General features: G+C 38.6%; 3 protein-coding genes and 1 long non-coding RNA gene across 4 annotated transcripts; 3 read left to right on the top strand and 1 right to left on the bottom strand.

Annotated features, from left to right (window-relative positions):
• The first annotated feature begins 35 nt into the window (after positions 1-35).
• Positions 36-1521, top strand: LOC140953011 (uncharacterized). Its single transcript, XR_012167425.1, has 3 exons — positions 36-190; positions 574-699; positions 808-1521. It is a non-coding gene; the product is annotated as an uncharacterized lncRNA (long non-coding RNA).
• A 5048-nt stretch (positions 1522-6569) lies between these two features.
• Positions 6570-7265, bottom strand: LOC140953199 (uncharacterized). The gene has a single exon (XM_073402699.1). It carries the CDS (start codon positions 7146-7148, stop codon positions 6570-6572), a length of 579 nt encoding a protein of 192 aa, XP_073258800.1. The 5' UTR covers positions 7149-7265.
• Positions 7266-9182: 1917 nt separating this feature from the next.
• LOC140952974 (uncharacterized skeletal organic matrix protein 1-like) lies at positions 9183-11913 on the top strand. Its single transcript, XM_073402441.1, has 4 exons — positions 9183-9403; positions 9665-10583; positions 10966-11091; positions 11200-11913. Exons 1-4 carry the CDS (start codon positions 9216-9218, stop codon positions 11512-11514), a joined length of 1548 nt encoding a protein of 515 aa, XP_073258542.1. The 5' UTR covers positions 9183-9215; the 3' UTR covers positions 11515-11913.
• Positions 11914-15137: 3224 nt separating this feature from the next.
• On the top strand, positions 15138-23759 carry LOC140953009 (neuronal acetylcholine receptor subunit alpha-5-like). The gene is made up of 7 exons (XM_073402483.1): positions 15138-15185; positions 19768-19943; positions 20359-20403; positions 20812-20921; positions 21539-21780; positions 22066-22509; positions 23361-23759. Exons 1-7 carry the CDS (start codon positions 15140-15142, stop codon positions 23744-23746), a joined length of 1449 nt encoding a protein of 482 aa, XP_073258584.1. The 5' UTR covers positions 15138-15139; the 3' UTR covers positions 23747-23759.
• Positions 23760-27093: the final 3334 nt, after the last annotated feature.

Here is a 27093-nt window from a genome sequence, read left to right as displayed (position 1 = left end):
TAATCGGAATCGATATAAAGGGAGAGTGAATGGTTTGGTTACATCGTAGCCATGGCAACATGGAAATGGAGTCTTTTGTGGCCTTAAGATCGGAAGTAAAAAACTTACGATATTTCACAAGAGTTACGATAGAAGTGAGTTGAAGGACGTACATGTAACGCCAATAAAACGTGACTGGAGAATTGGAATAGTGAGTGTGTCTGCTTCTGAAATGCTTCTTAACTACTTGTTGCACACTGCTCTTTGGTGAAGCCTCTTAAAAGTATTGTACTCAAGTGATGTAATTAATTGATCTTATATCGTGTGCTAACCGGCGCACTAATCACTCTGAGTCACTTTTGATCACTTGAAAATGTATGTTGACTGGCGAACGAAACGTCAAGTTTGTATAAACATGCGAAAGTTCGCAATGTTTATCACCGCTGTTTGTGTTTTATTCTTTACCAAAATACTGTGATTTTGGAACAAATCACGAAATGATCACGTCAACCTAAAAACTGTTTAGTTGAATTTACATTTCACCATCTGTGTTACAAAGGTAACTGTCGTTTTTCTTTTCTTTCTATTTCTTAGCCTTTTTCTATTCCTGTTCTCATCTTGAGGGTTGGGGTGGAGTTCAGCCTAAGTTTTGACGTCTCTATCCAGCTGAATTTTCCAGTGGAGCAGTATTCTCTCAATCCTGTTAATTTAGCTGTAGAGGTGAGTACTCCATTACGCGGCCTGTCCAATCCTCCGAGAGGTACACTCATATCCTGTCCTTAACAAACTTGTAGTTGTTACTCACCATTTAACTTCTTTTTTCGCTAGATTGACCCTTCGGCCGATGCAACAGTGAGTATTGAAGGATTTGTTTCGGCATATATCATCCGAGGAGGTGTCTACGGCGACGGAACATTGGTAAGGGTTGGTCTTCCTTTGACACTGTCCTACCAAGAAAACCGTTCTCCTGGGAGTCAATGGTGCACGAGTCTGTCTGTCAACCTGACCGTTCTGGAGCTGAGTGCCGGCCTTTTCTATCAATGGGGGCACTGGTGGCACTGGGGTACAAGGCATACCCTGTATAAGTTTGGTAAATGGGATGCCATGCAGCGCAATTGGAAGGAGCTAGAGAGATGCGGTTAGGCGCGATTGATGGATGTCGATCTCATCCGTGAAAAACTTTGTATGCAGCATAATTATCCGGAAGGGGCTTAGTGTTAAAAAATATACTTAGAGGAGGATTCTAATCATTGTAGTCTTTTCTACGACAAAAATATCAGTAGTCAAAGACAATATTATAGTTTCAGTATACAAGTACACCTTTACAGACTTGCGCAACTATCACAAAGTGCACTAACAGTGATCATAGAAGTGTCTATTTTTCGCTCCTTTGATCGACTTAGTTTCAGAAAAATCGCAAGCTGCCATTACATAGCCCTTTAACACATTGTCAAATGATGCTTAGATTGAAGAGGCTCAAAATAATATAGTTACAAACTTTCTTGAGTTATAAGGACATAATAAAATAATGCCAAGAGGTTATCATCTGTCCTTGGTCTTATTTTCCAAACTATTTCTCCGTTTCTGATTAGCTTACAGTACCCCAGCTAGTTCTTCATAAGCCACTAACATTGACCATAATTTGAACAACAACGTGACGTTTGCGATATCTACTAAGATGACGTCAGTACAGTACAGGAGATTGACGGCAATGTTATTAACCCTTTCGGCCCTAAAAGTGATCAGCATCAAATTTCTCCATGTAATATCAATGGTTGTAAAACAAAGCGGTCATGAGAATTATGGAGATGATCATACAAGATGAATTTGCTTGATATTTTATCAACTTCTCCCCTCTACTTCTGTACGAAATGCCGAATAGGGGCAACAAATGAGAATTCAAATTTTGATCTTAGGGTTTAAAGGGTTAATACGGGCGGGGAAGGCGGGGAACGCTTAGCGAGCGTTACCCGTGCTAGAGGCCCATTCCCCGTTTCAGTAATATCCAGCTGGAATGTCTAGGAACGTCGACTGACCGCTTTAAATGCGGTTTTGTAAATTCTTTCAACATTCCCCCTTCCCACTCTCAAAAATAATGTCAAGTTCATCTCCCATAAAACCTAGATCTCTACAAGTACTCTACTCAACAAGAGCATATTTTCCTAACCTGAGATCAGGCCCAATTTTAGCGGTTCTCATACATTCTCTCTAACGGCTGATTTCGTTTCGCCTTGCCCGCAGGAATGTTATTAAAAAGCGAAACGAAAATTGAGCCTGATCTCAGGTTAATATTTTCCAGAATAATACGATGTGCTTATTTGAATTAATTCAGAGAATCAACTCTTCCGGAGAATAAATTAGAAAGCAACGACACGAAATACTAGAGTGGATTACACAACAAAGTTTCGTAAGGGCAGGCTGGGCCCTGAAGTCCAACCTTTCACAAGTCGCGCGCGTCTTATTTTCGCTTTGCTCGTTTTAATACGTCCGCATTATACTATCTGAGAGCCTGGCACAGACTACACTCATGGCAGAAAAGGATCCCCTTGTCCCATTACCTTCCACAAAAAGTACCAACTTAAAAACAATTAATGCAACACTTAATTTCTACTAACTTTAAAATGAAGTCAATGGGCGATGTTATAGGAGAACAGCAACTTCTGCCGGAAGAAAGGTTAAAAAAAGTAAGTTAAGCCGGAGTTTACGTTGTGCCGGACCCATGTAAATACCTAACAGATATACCTATAGCCTTTCATATATATAGGCTCGTAAAAGCTCTACCCTTTCATATGCCTGAAGACTGAAAAAGGTACCCCTTAATTTCGGGCAGTGTATAGGCCACTCCAGGGATTACCCGCGAGGGGCATGAAATATGTTCAACTGAATTCATAAAAAGAACACTGAAATTGAAGCTAAGGGTGAAAGCGTTTAGCTTCTTCACAGCACATTAGTAAATATTCAGAATATTTCAAAATGTGAAGCTGGGAAAACTACCATGTGACTATCAGCTCTCAACCATTTGCCATTTGTAGTCGCTGAGACAAATTGCGTAGGAGACAAGTTACAGCAGAAATAACTAGTTAGCAACGGTTTGGTAAACGGTTTGGTAAACGGGAACAATAATCCCATGTTTAAAAACATGGGACAAGTTGTGTTAAATACTGAAATAAAAAAACAGTTGATTCCATTGTAGAATTTGTCACATTTTCAGTTGCACAAGCCATATTTCGGGTTACTGATTAGTTTGCTTCCTCGATCGAGTTATTGTCTACATGTAGTTGCACAAAAAAAGCAGGTAACCGCATGCCTAGAACCATGAAAGCGGGCTCAATTTCTTACTCTCCATGTAACAACAGGAACAACAGTCCGTACAGCTATTTTCTGCCGCTTCGTGATAGAGAACACGTTGAGAAAAAACGAAAAGTGGCAAAAATGTCAGTAGCAATAAGCTAAATCTGAGTAGGATGAAAATTGTATATAGCGCGAGCGTGAGAGGACTTTCGTTCAAATCCCCGCTTCACGTGACATTCTTTTCGCGGCTTCGCCATTTACGAATCATCATATCCCAGGCTAATTTTTCCTCCATTACACTGTAAAAACAAGCTAAATCTCGCTAAAGATGAAATGGAAGGGGAAAACATTAATGTGGTTTAGGGTTTCACAATTATCAAGCAAAAATTCATTTGATTTTGCTTTGGTTTGACGTTTTATAATGAGTAATGTTGTTTTCATCAAATATTTGGTTTTGCGAAGTAGATATCATGTCACAATTTACTTCATTAGACGAGATTCTGTTCTCTATCATATTTTTTTCAACGGCATTAAATTTGCAGTAGTTAACAAGTTTAAAGTCATATCGAATTACGCTCCTTTTTTGGTTGGCCCGAGGAATAGTTTTCCCCACCTGTTTTCCCACAGTAGGAAATTCGTACGTCATCCGTCGCTTAGCAAATACGGTATCATGCTGATCGCGGGAAAAAGTCGGATGAGCATCCTTATTGACAACTGGATGCGTTTCATAGATCTGAAACTTACTGATTAAGTAAGGTAAGAAGCAAATCACTAACAACGAAAAACAGGATAGCAAAATCATTTTAAGGTAGATGCTATTAGACTGACTCTGCATGATGAAGTTTTTGTTCCTTTTAGGGGACTAGCGCTATGAAGAACGCAAATACTGTGAATTCTGAAATAATGCATGCTAATACGCAATAACATTGCAAATATAGTGCAGAAAATGTGATTTATTTAAGAAGAAGAAAATCATGAATCTCTTCAATATTCTTCTTTTATTTTTCGTGTTGGTTAGGTCGATTCTATGTGCTCGATCGAAGTTTGGGGTCTCGGCTTAAAGGCTTATCCATGCCGTTATTGCTGTTTTGTTTTCTATCAAATCCACCGTATGGTTAAAAACCAAAAATCTTTTAAGTAGTACATGTCTTTGTTTCGAGTGCGATATCCTGTATTTTGCGTCAGAACTAAAATTTACGAAAGTATTAAATTGTATCTCTCGTTTCTCGAAACCAATATGATCCAAATTATCAAAAGGGAATAATAGATGAGCTAGAGAAAAGACGGTCAGTAAGGTATTTACATATTAATTTTACTTACAAATCAGGGAGCAGGTGCGTTATTTACTGTCTTGTCGATTATTCCCTGATTGCACCTACATGTATTCAGTGCACGATTGCATCAGTTTGCTCCGCCCGAGTAAATTTCTTGTATTGCGAACAACTCATGTAAATAACGAAATTTTACGTTCTTTTGCCAAACGATTCCGATTCCTATTGCTTCATCAAGCACAAGGATTGCTTCCTCGTCCGTAGATGCGTTCTGTGGTTAATCAAACAAGGTTCGACTGAATAACACCGATCGTCTGATACATATAAGTGACTTTGTATAGGTAATAGCATGATTTGTAGTGATATTTCGAAATTGTTATACGAAATTTCACGAGCCGTTAGGCGAGTGAAATTTCAGACAAATTTCAAATATCACGGCGAGTGGTATTTATGCCAAATATCACGTACAAATCATGCCATTAATTGTTTATACTACCGCCCGCAAAACGTTTGTAATTTTCAAATGTAGGTATTTCAAATTAAGCTGAAATACCACTGCTCTAAGCCAATCAAATTGCAGAAATTTCTCATGTAGTAGTATAAAAAATCGAAAATGGCATATGTAATTGTAACTGATCGGATGAATAGATCATCTGGGTGAGAAACTTCATCTTGACGTCTGTAGGCTGTACGGCAGAGGGACCAGAGGCCTGGCTTCACTTCCTTTAATATATCTATTTAAAGTAATTTTGCTGTAAGAAATAAAATAGTTAATCGAGGTCATTTTACTTCCAACATTAGTGATCGAGTCAGTAACCATACCAAAGTTCAACCCGCTCGTTCCCAGGGTTCTCTCCTACCCGTCCCTACGGAGCGAGGGAGAGAGAGAGGCCCAACCTCATTCCCAGGTTATCTCTCCTACCCGTCGAGAGACCCTGGGTGGGTCTGGTCACTTGTCTCCCACAATCAGGGATAATGCAAACAAACGATCTGAGGGAGGGGTAGGCAGATAAGTGTGAGATTTGTATCTACAGAGCGTAGACAGGTTAGTTGAAAGTGAAGCCATGAAACTGTGTACGTACCTAGCCTCGACCTCGAACGCCGAAAATCTTACGAGAGCCGAATTCGATAATTGTTATATTATTCACTCAAAAAATTTCTTAACATGCTTACCTCCTCGTAGACTTTCTCTTAAAACTTTGGCCTATTTCTCGAACGGTTTCAGGATATAGACAGATATTTTACCTTGCAGATACTCCTCAAAAAGGCGATAACATCCATCCAGCAATTTGTTTAACGTATTTTTGCGTTTCTTGAATTCAGTTAAACTCAGAAATTCAGCTATTTCGCCTTCCAATAGACGTAAGCGCGCCTTTTTTAGTCCACTTTTGCCCAAGCAGCCTCGTTTTCAATCACATATACCTTGGATCAGCCTCCGACGTTTCCAAACTAATATACCATCGAATCGATGGTATATTGCTCGCATCTTCTAAATATCGTAAGCGTCAGTTGGTTATAAAGAATTAGCCGGGGGATTTGAGCCAATCAGAAACGCAGAAATATTTTGAATGAATAATAATGAAAATTATAGTTAGAATTTTTTTAGTGATAGAATCATGATCTCTAAGAGTTGAAGCTCGCATCTGAGTTACGTCACGAAACCCGAAGACAGGAATGACTCTAGTACAGGGTGTTTCAAAAGTTCGTTCTGATTTTTTATTCCCATAAATTTCACTAATTGTTAAAAAAAACCTTTCGTAAAACTTAGTATGTTATTCATTATTCATTTAACATTGAATAACTGAAATATTAGTAACCATAATGTCTTCTTGTATGTTTTCTGACATTCACTAAGCAGTAAGGTATAGAATGTACGATCTCCCAAAGCGTGTCCAAAGTCACATTCTTCCAGGAGAAGCGTAGTCCCTGTGTTAGCTCGTCCAATAATAATAATAATAATAATAATAATCTTTATTTCTTAAGATAAAATCACATATCCTAAGTTACAATATAAACTCAAAAAACTATTTACATATCATATCTAAAAATTATTCTGTTACTAAAAACGTTCTTAAACCTGTCAGTGTAGATTCTAGGGACCGAGACTGACGTATTTCTAAGATTGTACCTCATGTTCTTTTCCTTAGGTAAAAACTGGAAGAACGGGCATTCGGGGTCATTCGATCTTTTTTTGTAGAGTGTCTTGTCCGCCTTCTCTAGCAAATCCCTGATATTTACATTCTTGGACATAAACTTTCTTTTCATACACCGGTCTAAAAAATTCTGTATTACAGAAAGGTCGGAATCTGAGGCACCATAAACAGGCAAAGCGTAAGAAAAATTTGGTAAAACTATTGCGTTAAAAAGGTGATCTACTTCCTCCTGGGACATTCCTTCCTTACGTAAAGATCCTAATACGAATAATGACTTGTTCGCCTTAATTACCTTCGCACGCACATGACTACTGTATTTACAATTTTGTTGGAAAGTAACACCTAATATGGATAACTCTGCGCACTGCGGTATGTTACTAACTAGCGCGATGTCCTGACTGAAACCTTTCTTACGGAAAATAATCTCCTTGCATTTTGTTGGATTGCATGTCATGCGATTGCGGCTGGACCAGCTAAGAAACTGATCCACCAAGTCGGTGCGACACTGGCCGTTTCCCCAAAAAGGGACGATAATTGTAGAATCATCAGCATATTTAAACAAGGCTGGGCGACCTTCTAGATTGATCTCCAAGTCATTAATAAACACGTTAAAAAGATATGGCCCACTGACACTACCTTGTGTCGTAATGGTTTTGGGGCTGGATCTTTGTATGTTGTCTCGTCTACGATAATCCAGATGGTCTCTAGGGGGTTCACATCACGTCAGTTTGCCAGCTGGTCCTCCTTTGGTATAAAGTTGACAAATCCTTCTGACACCATGCCTCCATGAAGTGTGCAACGCCTTTTTCTTTTGAAGGCTTTCCAACTTTTTTTGGTAACTTATCCCCATACTGTTGCGCCCGAAACTTTGATCCATAGTGTGAAGTTGAAATTTTTTTACCTTTCTGTTTTGTGGAATTATTACGCACATACTTACAGATTTTTCGATCATATTTCTCATACAGTTTGTGAAAAAAACGGCCATCCACTCCTTGGTTTGTCTTCTAAGGTCTTTACTTTTGACCACTTGTTCAGGCATCGTTCAGACTTCTTCAACAATTTGGCAATTTTTTTTTTACTGAATGGCCAGAAGACCACAAAATAGATGCTTGAGCTCTAGTACAAACAGTGTAGGCTCTCATTTTCATGAAGGAGTAGATAAAATAAAAGAAAACGAGAAAAATATCAAAATAGAAAACCTACAAGATGGGCAGGAAAAGTATGGCGGGAAAAACCTCGCGTATTTGTACAGTTGGGGCAAAAATTGAAAAAAATTATAATTTCTTCAAATTTTAGTTTGAAATTTCTTTGAACGGTTATTTAGATAAATTTCTTACCTGAATCAGTTTACATTTGCCTAAAGAAGCATTAAATGCTTTGCGCAAAATACAATTTACAATCGGAATGAACTTTTGAAACACCCTGTAGTTATAAAACCTTATATCTCACTATTTTCTCTATTATCAGCTCTGCCAACATGGAGACGAACAAGGATACAGAACCAAAAGTTAAGTACGGTGGTAGCTGTGATTTTGTGGGGGAAAAGTCATCTCGAAAGACTAAGATCGTAATTATCGGTAGCTTGGTGGTGGTTTTGTTGCTGGGTGCTGTGAGTGTGTATTTCGCAATGAGAAAGACGACTCCAACTCATTTGGTAGAAGTCAATCTCCAAGAAGGCGAAACTCTGACGTACAAAGTTGAGCAACAGATAGAAATACAAGGGAATGATGTACAAAAAGGCAAGTTGTTTTTCTCTGTTTTTAGCAGGCTGGTTTTTTTGTCTTGCTTTTTAGAGTTTTAGCGCGGTTCATCTAAAAATCTCCTCGATTCAGGGTATTTTTTTTGACGCTAACAATCCAAATTTAATTTTTGGTAGGTGAACTCCCACTTCCTAAGTGAAATGATCCTGCCGTTTGAATGTCTGTCGCGGGGGCAAGTCGAATACTTAAACAAAGGCGGATTTCTTCGTTCCCCTAGCTAGCTTTTAAGAGTCTAGAATAGCTAGGTTAGGGAATAGTAGAGTTTCTTACGCCACACCGTAATTTTTAGAGAGTTATTATAACTCCAAAAATGGAGTAAAAATTTTAGGTACAGGATAACCCCTTTTTTGGGGTTATTTTAACTCCTAATTTAACTCCGAATTTGGGGTCATTTTTACTCCTGAAAAAGAGTTCTTTTTACTCCCAGTCTGGAGTTAAAATTACTCCGAAATGGGGTTACTTGTACTCCTTACATGGGTTGTTTTTACTCTTTTTGGAGTTAATTTAACTCTGAAAGTGGAGTAAAAATTTTAGGTACAGGATAACTCCTTTTTTGGGGTTATTTTAACTCCTCAATATCTGGGGTCACTTTTACTCCTGAAAAAGAGTTCTTTAAACTCCTTTTTGGAGTTAAAATAACTCCACGAAATATAACTCCACTGTAAGGAGTTAAATTAGCCCCACTAGAGGAGTTATTATAACTCCCTGAAAATTACAGTGCATATTCATTTTAATTCCACCAGATTCCTCAGTTATTCACTATGTTGGTTTGTTGTGTCTTTGCAGCTACCATCCTTGCAACGGTTGGCATTCGAGTCCTTAACAAGACATTAAACGAGTACTGGCTCCCAATCAAATTCAACCTCTCGTACTTGGATGGCAATGTGTACTCACGAGATATGAAAAAAGAAAGAGCTTCCTTCCTTGTTCATCTGAAAATTGATTCAAGGTGAAGGTTTAAAATACTCTCTAAAACACGTTGTACTTGGAATGCTAACCGGGCTGGTTCATCAGACGATCTTAACGGTTTTAGTCTCCAGAAATTCTGAGTCATAACCAGCCCTGGACTAACTAACTATCTCTCTTCGGATCCCCCATCTTCCCACCCACCTAGTCATTTCCCTTCAGGGAATCACTTGATAACTTAGGCGTCCTCAAATACAGAAATATTGTACTGACTTTGATAACTAAGACAGTATTTACATTTCAGAGCGTCAAATCGCGTAGGAAGCCAAAACAGTGAGTCATTTGACGTGTATGGGCATCGTCACACTAACGAGGAGTTCCTACGATTGGTGTATAACATTCTCAAGCAACTTCTGCCGACACTGCAACACGACCTCTACGAGGACGTGGATGGAGAAAAATCAAGCTCAGTGGTCCCCGAAGAATCTCCTTTGCTCCCTGGCCCCGTAAAAATGCACCGAAAGGCAGATACATCAGATAAGAACTCAGTTTCTATCAAGAATCATTTCAGTCGTGAAGACTTTCAGGACTTGCCAACAGAAATCGATGTGGACCTGAAGTATTCTGATCACGCCGTCATTGACAAAGGCAAGGGAGTGATCAATGAGAGTCATTCCAACTTCACCCAACAACTAAATTTCGGGGAACCAATCATACACAACCGTGGCGGTTTTAACGTCTCCATGATGAAAATAACTCTAACGAGCCATATTTCGCTTGTGGAAATTAAACCTTTCATAGACTCCGAAAAAATGAGCTTTCAATTTTTCGTGAAGCTGGTCATTCCAAATAGTGGAGCTACCTTTTCTATTTACGAAAAACCGAACAGGGTCTCATGGAATCCCAGTCAGACGCCTTCGAATGTTTCCTCTCCAAGCCGATCACGTAGAGCAGCCGACAACGTTCCTTGGGAAGAGGCGGGTACTCCAAACTTAAACTTTGAGTATCCATTCACTTTGTTTGAGAAGAAAGTAATCGGAATCGATATAAAGGGAGAGGGAATGGTTTGGTTACATCGTAGCCATGGCAACATGGAAATGGGAGTCTTCTGTGGCCTTATGATTGGAAGTAAAAAACTTACCATATTTCACAAGAGTTACGATAGAAATGAGTTGAAGGACGTACATGTAACGCCAATAAAACGTGACTGGAGAATTGGAATAGTGAGTGTGTCTGCTTCTCAAATGCTTCTTAACTACTTGTTGCACACTGTCTTTGGTGAAGCCTCTTAAAAGTATTGTACTCAAGTGACGTAATTAATTGATCTTATATCGTGTGCTAATCGGCGCACTAATCACTCTGAGTCACTTTTGATCACTTGAAAATGTATGTTGACTGGCGAACGAAACGTCAAGTTTGTATAAACATGCGAAAGTTCGCAATGTTTATCACCGCTATTTGTGTTTTATTCTCTACCAAAATACTGTGATTTTGGAACAAATCACGAAATGATCACCTCAACCTAAAAACTGTTTAGTTGAATTTGCATTTCACCATCTGTGTTACAAAGGTAACTGTCGTTTTTCTTTTCTTTCTATTTCTTAGCCTTTTTCTATTCCTGTTCTCATCTTGAGGGTTGGGGTGGAGTTCAGCCTAAGTTTTGACGTCTCTATCCAGCTGAATTTTCCAGTGGAGCAGTATTCTCTCAATCCTGTTAATTTAGCTGTAGAGGTGAGTACTCCATTACGCGGCCTGTCCAATCCTCCGAGAGGTACACTCATATCCTGTCCTTAACAAACTTGTAGTTGTTACTCACCATTTAACTTCTTTTTTCGCTAGATTGACCCTTCGGCCGATGCAACAGTGAGTATTGAAGGATTTGTTTCGGCATATATCATCCGAGGAGGTGTCTACGGCGACGGAACATTGGTAAGGGTTGGTCTTCCTGTGACACTGTCCTACCAAGAAAACCGTTCTCCTGGGAGTCAATGGTGCACGAGTCTGTCTGTCAACCTGACCGTTCTGGAGCTGAGTGCCGGCCTTTTCTATCAATGGGGGCACTGGTGGCACTGGGGTACAAGGCATACCCTAAATGAGTTTGGTAAATGGGATGCCATGCAGCGCAATTGGAAGGAGCTAGAGAGATGCGGTTAGGCGCGATTGATGGATATCGATCTCATCCGTGAAAAACTTTGTATGCAGCATAATTATCCGGAAGGGGCTTAGTATTAAAAAATATACTTAGAGGAGGATTCTAATCATTGTAGTCTTTTCTACGACAAAAATATCAGTAGTCAAAGACAATATTATAGTTTCAGTATACAAGTACACCTTTACAGACTTGCGCAACTATCACAAAGTGCACTAATAGTGATCATAGAAGTGTCTATTTTTCGCTCCTTTGGTCGACTTAGTTTCAGAAAAATCGCAACCTGCCATTTCATAGCCCTTTAACACATTGTCAAATGATGCTTAGATTGAAGAGGCTCAAAATAATATAGTTACAAACTTTCTTGAGTTATAAGGACATAATAAAATAATGCCAAGAGGTTATCATCTGTCCTTGGTCTTATTTTCCAAACTATTTCTCCGTTTCTGATTAGCTTACAGTACCCCAGCTAGTTCTTCATAAGCCACTAACATTGACCATAATTTAAACAACAACGTGACGTTTGCGATATCTAGTAAGATGACGTCAGTACAGTACAGGAGATTGACGGCAATGTTATTAACCCTTTCGGCCCTAAAAGTGATCAGCATCAAATTTCTCCATGTAATATCAATGGTTGTGAAACAAAGTGGTCATGAGAATTATGGAGATGATCATACAAGATGAATTTGCTTGATATTTTATCAACTTCTCCTCTCTACTTCTGCAGGAAATGCCGAATAGGGGCAAATAATGAGAATTCAAATTTTGATCTTAGGGTTTAAAGGGTTAATACGGGCGGGGAAGGCGGGGAACGCTTAGCGAGCGTTACCTGTGCTAGAGGCCCATTCCCCGTTTCAGTAATATCCGGCTGGAATGTCTAGGAACGTCGATTGACTGCTTTAAATGCGGTTTTGTAAATTCTTTCAACATTCCCCCTTCCCACTCTCAAAAATAATGTCAAGTTCATCTCCCATAAAATCTAGATCTCTACAACTACTCTACTCAACAAGTGCATATTTTCCAGAATAATACGATGTGCTTATTTGAATTAATTCAGAGAATCAACTCTTCCGGGGAATAAATTAGAAAGCAACGACATGAAATACTAGAGTGGATTACACAACAAAAGTTTCGTAAGGGAAGGCTGGGCCCTGAAGTTCAACCCCTTACCCTTGTATTCACCACTCATGGTAGCCTGTTCCAGGCTCCGAGATAGTGGTGAAAAGTCGTTCAGTAAAAAGAAACGCGAAAAACGCGCGGGGGGCTGGGAGAGACCCCTTTCCCAAGTCGCGCGCGTCTTGTTTTCGCTTTGTTCGTTTTAATACGTCCGCATTATACTATCTGAGAGCCTGGCACAGGCTGCACTCAGGGCAGAAAAGGATCCCTTTGTCCTATTACCTTCGACAAAAAGTACCTACTTAAAAACAATTAATGCAACACTTAATTTCTACTAACCTTAAAATGAAGTCAATGGGCGATGTTATAGGAGAACAGCAACTTCTACCTGAAGAAAGGTTAAAAAAAGTAAGCTAAGCCGGAGTTTACGTTGTGACGGACCCATGTAAATACCTAACAGATATACCTATACCCTTTCATATATATAGGCTCGTGAAAACTCTACCCTTTCATATGCCTGAAGACTGAAAAAGGTACCCCTTAATTTCGGGCAGTGTATAGGCCACTCCAGGGATTACCCCCGAGGGGCATGAAATATGTTCAACTGTATTCAAAATAAGAACAGTGAAATTGAATCTAAGGGTGAAAGCGTTTAGCTTTTTCACAGCACATCTTAAGTGAATATTCAGAATATTTCAAAATGTGAAGCTGGCAAAACTACTTGTGACTATCAGCTCCCAAGCAGATGTCAGTTTTTATTCGCTGAGACAAATTGCGTAGCAGGAGACAAGTTAAGGCAGAAATAACTAGTTAGCAACGGTCTGGTAAACGGGAATAATAATTACATCCTTTCCCTTTTAAATAATAACTTAAATTAGTTGCAAGGCGCCGAGGGGTCTAGTTCACGTTGCTATTTCATCAAAACATCCGTTACTGCAAACACTAAATTCTAAGTCATTTTGTATTACATTAAACTTCTTGCCCTCGTGTGGGCAAAAGCTCTGATTCACACCCATATTCCTCTTTGTTTTCAGAGTTTTTTCTTTCCCACAAGCAACATAAAAATCTCACAATAATCAACATAATCATATTTCGCAAGGGAACTTGTTTTTACGGATCATAGAAAAAAGCGCAGAAATCGCACAAATAAGAACCCGGAAAAAATAAGCGCCACAGGGAAATAACAGAAGGTCAAAAAACATAAAACAGAGGTCTGCCTCTTGTTTCTAACTGTTCAACTTTAAAAAATACTAGTAGAAGAAAGGGACATATGCCGATAATATTCGCACTCACGACGAGAAAAGCTTGCCTTTTTGAAAAAGCCCAAACGAAGCTGAGAAAGCAATGAAAATAGTTTTCCCACCACCGGTCTGTGTCTAAATACGTTCCGTGCATATTTAATGGTCGGTTTCCGGATGCTTGAAACCGAAACGTTAGCAGACATGAACCAATACAAATAACTTCTTAAGATCTGACAATTCGTTTTGAAAGTTATCGCGGCCCGGCTTTTTGTGCTCAAAATTTACGGCTAAATGTTGAAGCTATAAAATAAAGTGTCCTAGCTGGTGCTGAGTTCATTCTTACTGGTTCTTTGAATCCGAGTTGAAACTACAGTATTCTATTTAAGACGACAAGGCCGCCACTGCCAAAATTAAATTCCCTAAGCTCTCGTACGTGAGTGTAATCTCCCTTATGCGACGCATATAACCGAAGTACGTCAATCACATATATATGGAAAACTCCTAAGGGCAAAAATTTGTTTACTGTGTAAAATCTCATGAAACAATTCTTGAGAGGACGAGTGAAATAACAAAAACTACGAGAACCACGCTGAACTGTTGTCAATTTTGTTTTCCCTTTACAAAGGCCTTGATTTTATCTCAGTATCTTAATTTTTTAAGTATATGAACATTGGAAACCCAATTATCAGCTTCGGATCTTTGGTTCGACTAGCACAAATAAAAGAACCGTTAGAAGGTAAGTGTTTGTTAAATAACAGTTTTGGCTCATTTAAATAGCACACGCTTTTCTTAAAAGCAAATTAATCAGGAAGTCTAATAAAAACAAAGGGTTTTATTTGGCTCGCAAATAAAACATCAGTTTAGTTTTTAACTTATACCTGACCGTGACATTAGCAACCATTAATTTCTGGGTCCGTGTTCAATTTTCATTTAACACTAAAAAACGGGAGCTGAATGGTCACAGGTCCAAAGGAGAAAAAGTGCTTACGTGTATTCAATGAGTTTGCATCCGGCTTTGCAACCCGCAGTTTATTCCGCGAGAAATCGGCTTTTATATATCAAGGTTAAAAATATCGCAATTTCGTCATTCCAAATAATGATGACAATTATCTACAATAAACCACTTGTTGCGGGTTTTTACAGGAAACGGAAATGCGTAATCTGTTGTGGTCACGTGACCCAGGTGTAACGAGCATTTAAGTTTACTTCAAGGTGCCTTAGGTGGGACAGCCTGTTAAGTGAGTGCATAAGCGCACCTGCGTTAAGTGGTATGGCGCAGTTGTTTACCTTAATGTTCTTATTACTTCGTTTGGCTGGTAAGTTTGTCAAAGATCTTTATACATCTTAGCTTATTGCGACTGATTTTCAAACTGGAGCCCCACGCACTACAAATTTTAAAAGTTCGTTTTATTCAGTGTCAATTTAGTCAACAAGGAAAAAAAAGCAAGGAGAGAGAAACTTGGACATAACAGCTGGAAATATTGTTTGACAAAGCTTTCTACGCCGCACAGCACGAATAAGAATCCAGCCAAAAACAATCGCTCGAGAAAACAAGGATCTGTAAAGAATTTCTGATTTCTTTCAGGGCTGCACAGTTTTGTAACAAGCTTTTACAAATTTGCCAAAACCCGAGTTGTGGATAATAAGATCTCTGCAATGCTCGGCACCCTCTTTCCACTAACTGTACAGCAAGTTGTTTTACTTTCCAGGGCAATTTGTTCATGAAAATGAGAGAAACTAAGTTTACAGTGGGCTAATTATTTTTTTATTTTCGTTAATTAAGTAAGTGGAGCAGAACGACATTAGCCCCGTTTCAGTTTTTTCACTCCTTTTTAACCTTTTGAGAAAAAAACTCGTTTCCTTGTCTAGATTTGAGCCAATGGCATAAAAATAGGTAATAACCAACAGCAAAATTGAAAATGTTGCCCGAACAAGCGTTCAAGTAAGTCACTAAGGAAGTTACAGTTGCATAGCACCAATACAAGACAATTCCTTTCATATCAGTAGAGTAAAGAGATATCAAGAGAGACTGTAACATTTTGTGCGTATGCAGGAAATATCGGAAGTCGGGCCCTTTGTCACGAACTTTGAGGTACTTCTCTGTGCTGAATGCGAGTCATTTTGTAACAGCAATCTCACTGTACTGACTTACCCAAATGGATCGAAGCATTGAGCAATAAGAAGAATACTTATCTCATTCTCTCTTGGCAAATATTTGACGTATTTGAAAATTGAACAAAGTTTCTCCGTGTAGACAGTGGAAGAAGGGATTTTAAATTTAGCATTCAAGTAAGCAGCTTGAGGGTGGTACAGCCGACGTTTTGCGGCCATTGTAAAACGAATTTGGAAGCAACTGAGAGACATTAAGGAAGTTATAGGTCTTTTGTGGAAAAAACCTTATAAATACTGTTTACAGCTTCACCTGTGTAACCATTTCCTTTTAAGATGGTTAGTTCATCTGGCTTTGTTTTTCTGTTGCCATGATATTGAATTTTAAAACCAGAGGGCCGATATTTCTAAACGAAGTTTCATGGCAAATTTCAAGTTGCGTCTTCTACGCGCTTAAATAATCACGTTTCTGTAAAACTTTTTGTATTCTGGAAATTTGTTTTCTTAAAATAACTGTTACTGTAAATCATAACTAATAACGATATTTAGGAGATAAATCAGGAACGAATTATACGAGGAATTCTGATTGTCATTAGCATTTAACACGGAGTTATCAGTACATATAAGTACATTCAAAAGCAATGCGTTTCTTGTAAATACTATCGCGTATGTATCAATTTGAAATTACACACGAGACGCCTATAAACCGTTAGAGCCTTTTCTGCCTTTTTTCGCGATAAATGGTGCAAATTCATTTCAAGAGCTAACTCTAGTAGCACATTCCTTCAAGTCCGACCCAAGGAAAAACACCTCCGGACATGTGACCAACTAAGGATTTCAACACGAAAAACTGGATACTTAGAGTAAACAGTTCCGCAAATGTAATTTGTCACAATTTTTCATCATTCTTCCATCTCCCAGCCTCCTTTTAACTGGATGTTCCTTGGCAGAGGTTATGTACGTTGTCTCCCTTGCATAATTATGTCAGGGTCTGATATGTGGCTATGATGCCTTGTTATATACTTCAACATATCACAGATCAGCTGATAACCTGTACTTGAATCCTATGCAATGCGTTGTCATTGAATTTCAGAAAGATTAGCCTTTAAATTTCGTAATACATCCTATCAACAATAAATATTTAACACATCTCCATTCGAAACAAATTAAGGTCGCGGAGGACACATTGGGCTCATTGTTATGCATTTATTTAAAGCCGGTATACACGAAGTACAACGACTGATATCGAACAGGTTTACGAGATGTTGCTGATATTCATAACTGGATAAAAGATGAGCACATAATTTAAAGTGTTCATGTGCACGTGTAGCACGTAGGCTGCGAACAAAATGTTGATTCAAAAGTAACAAAAAGGCCCTGAATCAAACCTTGTTTCAGTGATCTTTAATAGTATGGAAATAAAAATAAGGAAATGTTTAGAAATTTCAACCAAATTTAATACAAAAACTATTTGTATGTTTTTTTGTTTCGCCTCAAAAATCCTTGAAAACATTGCACCTTATAAACAAAATTAAAGCGTGGAATGTAAACCATAATTACCATAATTACATATCTTATGCTTGGAACTTTAGCTGGGACACCTTCAGGAGTCTCAAATTTGACTTTTCCGACAATTTTGCGTCCAAGAATTCAGCGCAGATGCAAAACTTCACGAGTTGGCACTGCAGAGGGGTTAACTTTTGCATTATGAATTTATTTTTAGAGAAAATGGACTCCCTGCGGCCTTAACGGACACATTTTGCGGTTCTTTAGTTCATTAAAAAAGCTTAGAAAATACAAATAGAAAACAAAAACTTTTAAACTTTTAACTAGTTAGGAAGTGTACATAAGGTTTCCGGCAGTAATACGCTTCCCTATTTGTATCAGAGATGTAGCTAAGGTAACATATACTGGACATATTTTTCACAGAGTTGTAACTCTGACTTTGTTCAATCTTATGCATGGTTTCGATGATGAAGCACACTTCTACTTTAACTGTTGATATTGATGAATCATACGATGTTTTGCGCTCCATTCGAATTACTCCCGTGACATTACATAGAGATCATTATGGCTAAAAGAGAAGAGAAGTAAACAATATTTTAAATTATTTTGCTTGAAATATTTATGAAAAGATGCGTTGTTTGTCAAACAAGATGATTTAATTTTTCCGCATTGCCTCCCAATGAAATCACCTGATGATCCATTAGCGACAAAAGGGAAATGATATCATGCCCATGCAAGAAATTCACCTGGGAAACAGCTAACCAACCGTGCCAATAGACCTTTTTACCGATACGGCGGCCATATTGAATTAATTCGATTTAAGGAGTATTATAGGATGCTCAGGGGGCATGAGCACATTTCGTTTGTATTTTCGAGCACTTTTTGGGACTTTTTTCTTAAAGTTTTCTTAGAATAAGATTGTAATGGGAAAAAAGATCCTTGTGCCGTGTTTGGATGTAATAATGATCGCCTTTTAACCGAGAAATATACAGTGAAAGACCATATTTCTAATAGTAAACAAGAAAATAGCGATCATTATTACATCCAAACACGGCACAAGGATCTCTTTTCCCATTACAATCTTATTGTAAGAAAACTTTAAGAAAAAATGTCCTGAAAAGCGCTCAAAAATACAAAAGAAATGTGCTCATGCCCCCTGGGCATCCTATACTACTCCTTAAATCGAATAAATTCAATATGGCCGCCGTATCGGTAAAAAGGTCTATTGGCACGGTTGGTTAGTCGGCGCTTTAAAGTAGTGGGTGCAAAAATGAACGGGCGCGCGAGAGGGACTCGCGCACCTGTCCTCTCTTGGGCCTACTACTTAAAAGCGCAGGCTAATTAAACACAAAATACAGTCAAACGCGTTAATACGGACATTGAGGGGGGCATAGAAAGTGTCCGTATTAACCCTTTTCGGACGGCTAGGGTCGTTTTAATTTCGTCTCATATGGAACGATGTATATTTTCCTCCCTAGTACCATTTACCGTTGAGTTCAAACTGTGAAGTTGTTAAGCAGCAACGTTAGCAAAGATAGATCACCGATACCCCGCCTTTGCAATTTCTAACCAATCCTGACAGAGTTACAAATATAAAACCAAATAACATTTCGGGGAAAATCCACTGCCAATTGCGTTATTTACCTACTACTCTTTGTAGATTAAATTTGTGTCTTTCCTAAAAAGCTAGCCAGCCACAATTCCATGTAAAAGAAAGACGATAAAGTGGGCAGCAAAACTGAAAATAGAAAAGAAAGGCAAAGGGAAAAAAGAGAGCTAGAAAGAAAAAAAGAAATAAATTCGTTAACAAAAAAGGCTCATGCGCATGCGCGAAAAAAGAAAAAAGCCCTAACTGTTTCAAAACTCCGTTTTTGGCCATTCCCATGTTGATTCATCGAAAACCAGTCCAAACAAGAGGCATTAGTGAAAATGCAGTTTTTCCCCTACTCGCTTTTAAAAGGGTTAAGCGGATACATTTAGAGCAGGGACAAAGCAAACTGTTCGTATTAAGAGGGTCAAGGCGGGCTTTGATAGTTTAGGTTTTACTTGGCACGTCTAGCTCCTGAAGTTCTCCTTATAAAAGTATTATTCTTGTTTTAAGACGTGTTAGGTCAGACTCCATGCAATAACTGGACCTCAGACAAAACCAGTTCAAATGAACTTCCACCCAGTGGACTTCTGACACCACCCAGTGGCCTTCCCCAGCCACTACCAAGAGCAAAACCTTTAAAATATAACCAGCTCTGATTTTCTCCTTATAAAAGTATCATACTTGTTTTACAGACGTGTTAGGTCAGAGTCCAACACCTGGACCTCGGTACAACCTAAATCAGTCAGCTGAATACCACTTGAGGAAGGTCCTTTTGGGGCAGTACGACAAAATGGTCCGCCCGGTATTAAAACCATCTGATATGATCAATGTCACCTTTATTGTGGACTTCAAGGCACTAAGCTCAGTGGTAATTGCTGAATGTAACTGATGTATTTTTCAGGCCTAGCACTATACATGTTTACACTCACAGTTGCAAATCTGTTCATAATGCAGTGCAATACAATACATATTGTAAAAGGTTTTAGGACGAAACAGGCAAAGGCTGGACATTCAGATTTCACATAGCATCGAAACACTCGAGACAATGGTGGTTAAAAAAGCATTCTTAAGGCATTGCATGTATGTATGCTAACTAACTAAGGACTTACATAAGCAGATAGTTAGACAGATGGACTGTTCCAGCCGCGATTTTCGCTTGCATTATTTCTCCACCGAGCTCTAATCAGCAGTCTGAAAGCCTGAAACTAGATTCTGAAGAAATCCTCTGATATTTGATCTATACATGTACATAAGAAAATAGCAACTTTGGTTTATTTTTCCAGGACAGTAAAGACCAAATTATTACAACAGACACTGAGATAACCCAGGTAAATCAGTATAAAATTAGTTGGGTTTTATTTGTTACACTGATTTGTGCAAGTTTTTGGCTTAATATACAGTAGTGCACATATGACAGCTCCTGCCAACAGAAACGAACTGATGAAAACTGACGAAAAAGAAAATTCTTCCCCTGAAAACCTGACTCAAATGCATGAGCTGTATATACAACTGCGCCGACATAAATGTAGTAGTGCTTGCTGTTCCCTCTAGAGAGGTATATGATGTGTAGAATTATTCGTGTTGGAATCGATCATGCAACTCTGGAGGACACCAGTTTCATTGTACACATTATGCCAATCCAGTCTCGCCGCCAATCATATTGACGTCCCTACTAGGTTTTCACATTTTTTACTGAAAACCAAACCATCTCATCAGTATCTTCCCTCTTTTTCCAGATGTGGACTAATCCGTTCCTTCAGTGGAATCCTGAAGATTATGAAGGGATAGACCGTATTCTTGTAGACCCACGGACCATATGGGTACCTGATATTGTTCTCGAGAACAAGTTAGTTTATTTGTACTTTTTACTGAGAGGTATAGCTTGAGATGATATAAGTATTCAGGTATCCACACTCTCACTCATTCACTCACTAAAGCTCTTCATCCCGGATGGGATATGTGTCGATATTGTATGGTTGCTTAGTAACGCTAGCGACATGCGCATTAGGGCTCGAAGGCTCTTACCATGTACTCTTGCCAAATGGTGGACTCTGTACATCAGGTTTCTTTGTTATATGTGATTAAATCCTGTAGAGATTTCAAGACAGGACATAAGGCCACAATCAAACGTCGCCACTCTACCCTGTCTTGAGATTCGGCCTGCGCTTCATTCCATGTTAGACCCAACTCCTCTAGCTCTATCATCACTGTTCTTCGCCAGGTGGCTTTTGGCAAGCCTCTTTTCGACCTCCCATTTTTCAACTACCCACTTAGAGTCACTAACAGACCTTGAAAAGAGTTCCACTGATTTACGACGACTAGTTCAGTAAAATTATATGGTCCCTTAATGTAAGGTATTGTCTAATGTCTCAGGGATATCTATAGTCAGGTAATTTACTTTATTGGGTTGCCGAGGTTATCTTGTTTAATTTTTAAAAGCGTCCCTTGAACTGTTTCTTACAGTGCTGATAGTCAGATCCTTCAAGCAGGACACGTGGAGAAATTCCACACCTATGTGCTGGTGCGAAGTGATGGCGAGAATACGTGGATTTCTCCATCGACCTTCAAAAGCCCGTGTGAACTCAATGTGAAGTTTTTTCCATTTGACAAACAGCAATGCAATATGAAATTTCGCTCCCTGACAGCTGATCGCTCTCTTATGGACATTATCTCAACAACTACAGAAAGCGAGGATCCAGAAAAAGGTATTATGTTATTGGTCATGGTGCAGAATTCTTGTAGCTAGAGATAGCGACATACTCCAAACAAGTAAGACCAAAGAAATACAGGCTGGGAATCTGCGTTTTCTTTCTAAAAGCTTAGGGCTATGTCTAACTTTACTGGAATTAGTACGTTCGCATAGAGTAGTTAAGTGGTTATATGACGTCCTGATCCTGTAAGATCACTGATTATTATACGATATTTTTTATGATTTAATAATCAAACAAAGGTGGTCAATCAGGTCAATCATATCCTCTTTTCTTGTTTAGATCTAAAACTCACGTCGTCAAATGGTTACTGGACCCTGAGGAGCCTTGTCATAAAAATGACCAACTACGATGAGAAGAAGGACCCAAACAGACAATTTCCAGAAGTCATTGTGTCGTTTTTCATCGGACGCAAACCTATGTTTTTCGTGCTGTTCACCCTTGTGCCCTGTATGATCATCGGCATGCTAATTCTCGTCAGCTTCTTCATTCCAGCAGAAAGTGGTGAGCGTATCGGTCTGTGTGCCACCATTCTCTTGGCTGTTAGTGTGTACCTCCTGGTTATAACTGATCAGCTGCCTGAGCAGTCAGACACTCTACCGCTGATTGGCGTATACTATATTGTAATCATGTTTGAAATCGGGTTGGCGCTGGCCGCTACCGTCCTCGTACTAATGGCTCACCACGCTACATCCAAGCCGCCCAAATTGTTGACATACTTAACAGGTAAATATAGTCTTCGTTTTAATACCAGATAAATCTAAAGACAGCATTGGATATCAATAACTTTGGCACCGGGCGCAATTAAAATCATGAGTATAGCTCTTACGTGGTTGTCTGCTCTGGTACCGACAACTTTACCAAAATATGATGTGCGAAGAATAAAACAGCTGAAAACAGCTGCTGAAGACGACGGCTACTGTCAAAGGTCCGTCACTAATTATGCTCTCAAACTTCAGCTTTAACCCCTTTTTAATTACCAATTGACCTTAATGACGCATTTATTAAAATAATTTTGGTGTGGGAGTCCTCCTAAACGCAGCTCACATTTTCTTTAGAACTCAGGTCTTTATCCATTATTGTTATGAGTGTTTAGATCCAGCCACCCAAACTCACCTTTAGCATGCACATGGTATTCACACTCTGACTGCTATCTCTAGTCGTCTCTCGTTCTTATGGGTACGAGGGGATCGAGAGTCAAGGGAGACTGGCAGGAAGACGGTGGTAATTGGAGGAAAGAAGAGCCCAAGGCCATCACCTCTCGAGCGCTTCTTTCGTTAATAAAAAGATTTAGAATCACGTTTACGGCAAACGGCAAACGGCAGATTGATGTTCAGAATTTCTCGAAATAAAAAGATAAAAGACATGCGTGAAACGTGACTGTAAATCTCTCTAATCTTTAAAAGTCAGATGCATAATTAACCCACCTGAAATAAAGGGATCATCACACGTTTCTGGGAATCTGCCCCACCTACTCCTCCCCTAAGCCAACATTAACACTTACTTCTCACTCAGGGCAAAATGTTGGCTTAGGGGAGGGGTCTAACAAGGCATCTAACTGTATTTTTTTTCTTCAGTATTGAACGGAATTGTCTGCTCTCCCAAAAGTTGCCGAAGGTTTATATCAAAGAAAAGATCCAAGGATATTCCTCCCTCACCACCTGCGTCTGCAAAACCTATAGTGGTCAACCCTGGAGTTGAATCAACAAATATTGACCTGGAGTTAGCAGTCACAACGGAGAACAACGATGAAAAACAAGACGAACGGCGTTCAAATGCAGGTTCAATCACTTGTGTCAATGAAGTCGACGAAGACGAGGAAAATCAAGAAATGTGGAAACAGATTGGTCGCGCGTTAGATCGCCTTTTCTTCTGGGTGTTTTTGGCTATGTTTACGTTGTCCACGCTTGTAATTTACGGACAAGCGGGTCGTCTCGGTTCATCGGATACTTTTAAGTTCTAAACTGGTTCTAGCGTTCTTTCGTTAATAGCAAGATTTAGAATCACGTTTATGGCAAACGGCAAACGGCAGATTGATGTTCAGAATTTCTCGAAATAAAAAGATAAAAATAGTCAATTCTTATGGATAAAACTGGTGTAAAACTAGCAATTTTTTTTTGTAGAAGAACAGTTATAGCACTAGAAAAGAAAAGACAAGCTTGCTGTTTGACATAAACGTGAATGTAAATCTCTCTAATCTTTAAAACTCAGATGCATAATTAACCCACCTGAAATAAAGGGATCATCATACGTTTCTGGGAATCTGCCCACCTACCCCTCCCCTAAGCCAACATTAACACTTACTTCAAAGAAAAGATCCAAGGATATTCCTCCCACACCACCTGCATCTGCAAATGCTATGGTCAACCCTGGAATGCAATCAATATCAATATCAATATCAATATCGTTTGATACGTCTTCGTTGTGAACCAGAAGTAATGAATCACACTTGTATTCAAATAAAATACCCCACAGCTTTATTTGCAACAAAAGCCCATTGGAGACGTTTTAAGGGCCGGTTATTAAAGGGAGTTTAGCCCATGTTTAACAAAACTGCATCCTAAGCCAAGCTGTTATCTAAACACCATTTATTGTGAACAATATATAAAGCATACAGCGCTGACACTGGAAACGCACTTTTTTTTCTTAAATTAACCCATTATAAAGAAAGGGATCTGGAGGTCCAATGATTTCTTAAACCGCGGGCTAAGTTAGACTTCATTTAAATAACCGACTCATATTATTTATTAGATTAGAGGCAAGGACGACAACTAGGACGAAGTTTTTTTGGCGTATTCTCAAAACATAGACACTCAAGGAAGTAGTTCGTTGCACATTTGTTCACCAGAAATGTTAGCACAGTGTCATGGAATTCTCACATTATATATTCTCACTTAATTTCGCGAGTTTCCCCAAGCCGTCAGATCATCCACGAATTTAATGCGGGCGCCCCAACTTTGAACAAGGTCATTGACCATAACAGCAAACAACACAGGACCCAAATTTGTACCCTGAGGAATGCCTCCATTAAGACATAAAGGAGCAAAAACCGCGAGGCGCCAACGCGTGTGACCTGAGCCCTCCCTTGCAAAAAGGATGCCACCCACCTAAGCAAGCTCCAGTGGAGATTGTACTGTGTAGAAAGCTTCTCCATTAATATAAGGTGATCAATAAGGTCAAAACCTTTTTTAAAATTAGCAAAAAAAATAACCTTAGATAGCAACCGCCCCTGTCCAGGGCTTCTAAAGCCAGGTGTAAAAGATAGACCAGAGCCGGCTCGGTCAATTTACCAGCTACCGCAAATTGGTTTCTATCGAGGTTGCCTACAATAGATGAATATTGCCGAATCCAATCAGTTTAATAGATTGTTTTATACCTCCAATTATTAATCAACCTTGTGGGAGATATGTCTTTATTATAAAGACACGAGTGTTTTACTGGAAAATATACCACTCGTAAAATTCATAAAAACTACATTTGGAACCCGAGTGGTTTATTTTTATCTCACACATGAGTTTATCGATGACATAATTTCGGTAAGTATGTATCATTTTTAAAATTTTACTTATACATTTTTCACAGCTTTGCTTATATTTTGTCATTGTAGAGCCCTATTCAGCTCAGTATTATTTCTCAAGATTATAGTAAACAATGTCTTATATTGCAGTACTGTAACTTTCAGCTGTCACTATTACTTTTTGGTGAATAAAAATCTATTATTTTATTGATTCCTTTTTGTCTATATAATAAAAAGAACATTACACAGTGGCATGAAGATATGAATTTTATTTTTCTTGTGGCAAAAACAATATTTTACTCACTCGCTGCGCTTGTTCATAAAATTTTGTTTTGCCACTTCAAAATAAAATTCATATCTTCACACCACCATGTAATATCCTCTATATAATTGGTGGAATGCTGTTGAAAAATATCCAAAATCACAAAATTTTGTTTAAGTCTTAAAAAATTCACAACATTTATGAGAATTAAAAAAAATTCACGAGGCCCACCAGCAAAAGTCGACGGAGAACTACAAATAACTTCTTGGAAGATGCTTGAGGAAAGTGTTGAAATTGAAAAAATTACAAAAAATCACAATTGGTGAGAATCACAAAATTTTGCAAAGACATCAACGAAAATCAACAGAGACATACTTATGGTTTATAGTCGTTTAAGGCCCTTTACAAAACAGCAAAAAAAAAATTACAAAAAAATTAAATTTTGAAAGCCCATCAAATTATGGAAACCGATGGAGAAATGCAAATGTGTTTGTGGAGGGCCCAATAATAATACAAACAATACAATTTCTTGTTGCAAAATTTGCGTGAAAAAGTCCCAGTGGAGGGACAAGCTTATTTGCAAACCAGCACTGATTTTGTGCACTTTATTTCACTGTGTAACTATGGACACTGTAATAATTCAGATAATAGAGAAAGTGTCAAAAAAATATTTTATCATAACTGAATTATTTCTCGAGCACTGATTGGCTTATTTTTGAAAATGATCAATAAGAATGCAGACACATAAAATTTAAATTTATGCAAGACATGGTCATTTGCCGAATGAATAGTTTGTAACCTTGGGCTAATTTACAACTTTATACTACCCCAAAATGCCTCCATTTTTTGAGACAATAAATTCCTAATTTATGCAAAGCGGTGGCATGACTTAACCTGTCAAATATTTAGCCTATGAACCTCCGTTACTTGTCTTCAGTAGCCAACCACCAAGCGAGAAACGTTATTGACAATAACATTGCAGTGGTTAAAAAAGTCGTAATTGTTTTTTAGGTTTCTTCATTTTTACCAGCAATTTGACTTTTTGGAGCTTTTGTTATTGTAAAAAACAAAATGACACCAGTTTTTTATGTGCCTGGTGATAAATATATATTGATGATAAAATGACACCACAGTGATGTTAACTCTCCCGGACACTCCGGGAGACTCCAGATTTTGGACTGTATCTCCTGGCCCCGGTTGTTCGATTGTTGGATATCGCTATCCACCGCTTAAAAATCTATCCAGTGGATAACGCAATTGGTTTCCCTAATACTTATCTGCTGGATAGTGATTTATCGGCTGGATAGCGCTATCCAACGTTTGAGCAACCGGGGCCTGGTCTCCAGATTAGAGTATGAAATCTCCCGGATATTCTCCGAAGTTTCCAGTTTAGTTGTAGACTCGACTTTCCAACAATAAACTTTTAAATATTTTGCATTGTTTGAGCGACTTTACTGTTAACAATGAATGTTTCCTCAAAACTTCGGTATGATATATTATGCCACAAGTATTTTTTGCACAAATGACATCA

The sequence above is a fragment of the Porites lutea genome, chromosome 11, assembly GCF_958299795.1.
Source record: "Porites lutea chromosome 11, jaPorLute2.1, whole genome shotgun sequence".
NCBI lineage: Eukaryota > Metazoa > Cnidaria > Anthozoa > Scleractinia > Poritidae > Porites > Porites lutea.
Note: the sequence above shows the minus strand (reverse complement) of the source record. Positions and strands in the feature narration are given on the sequence as shown.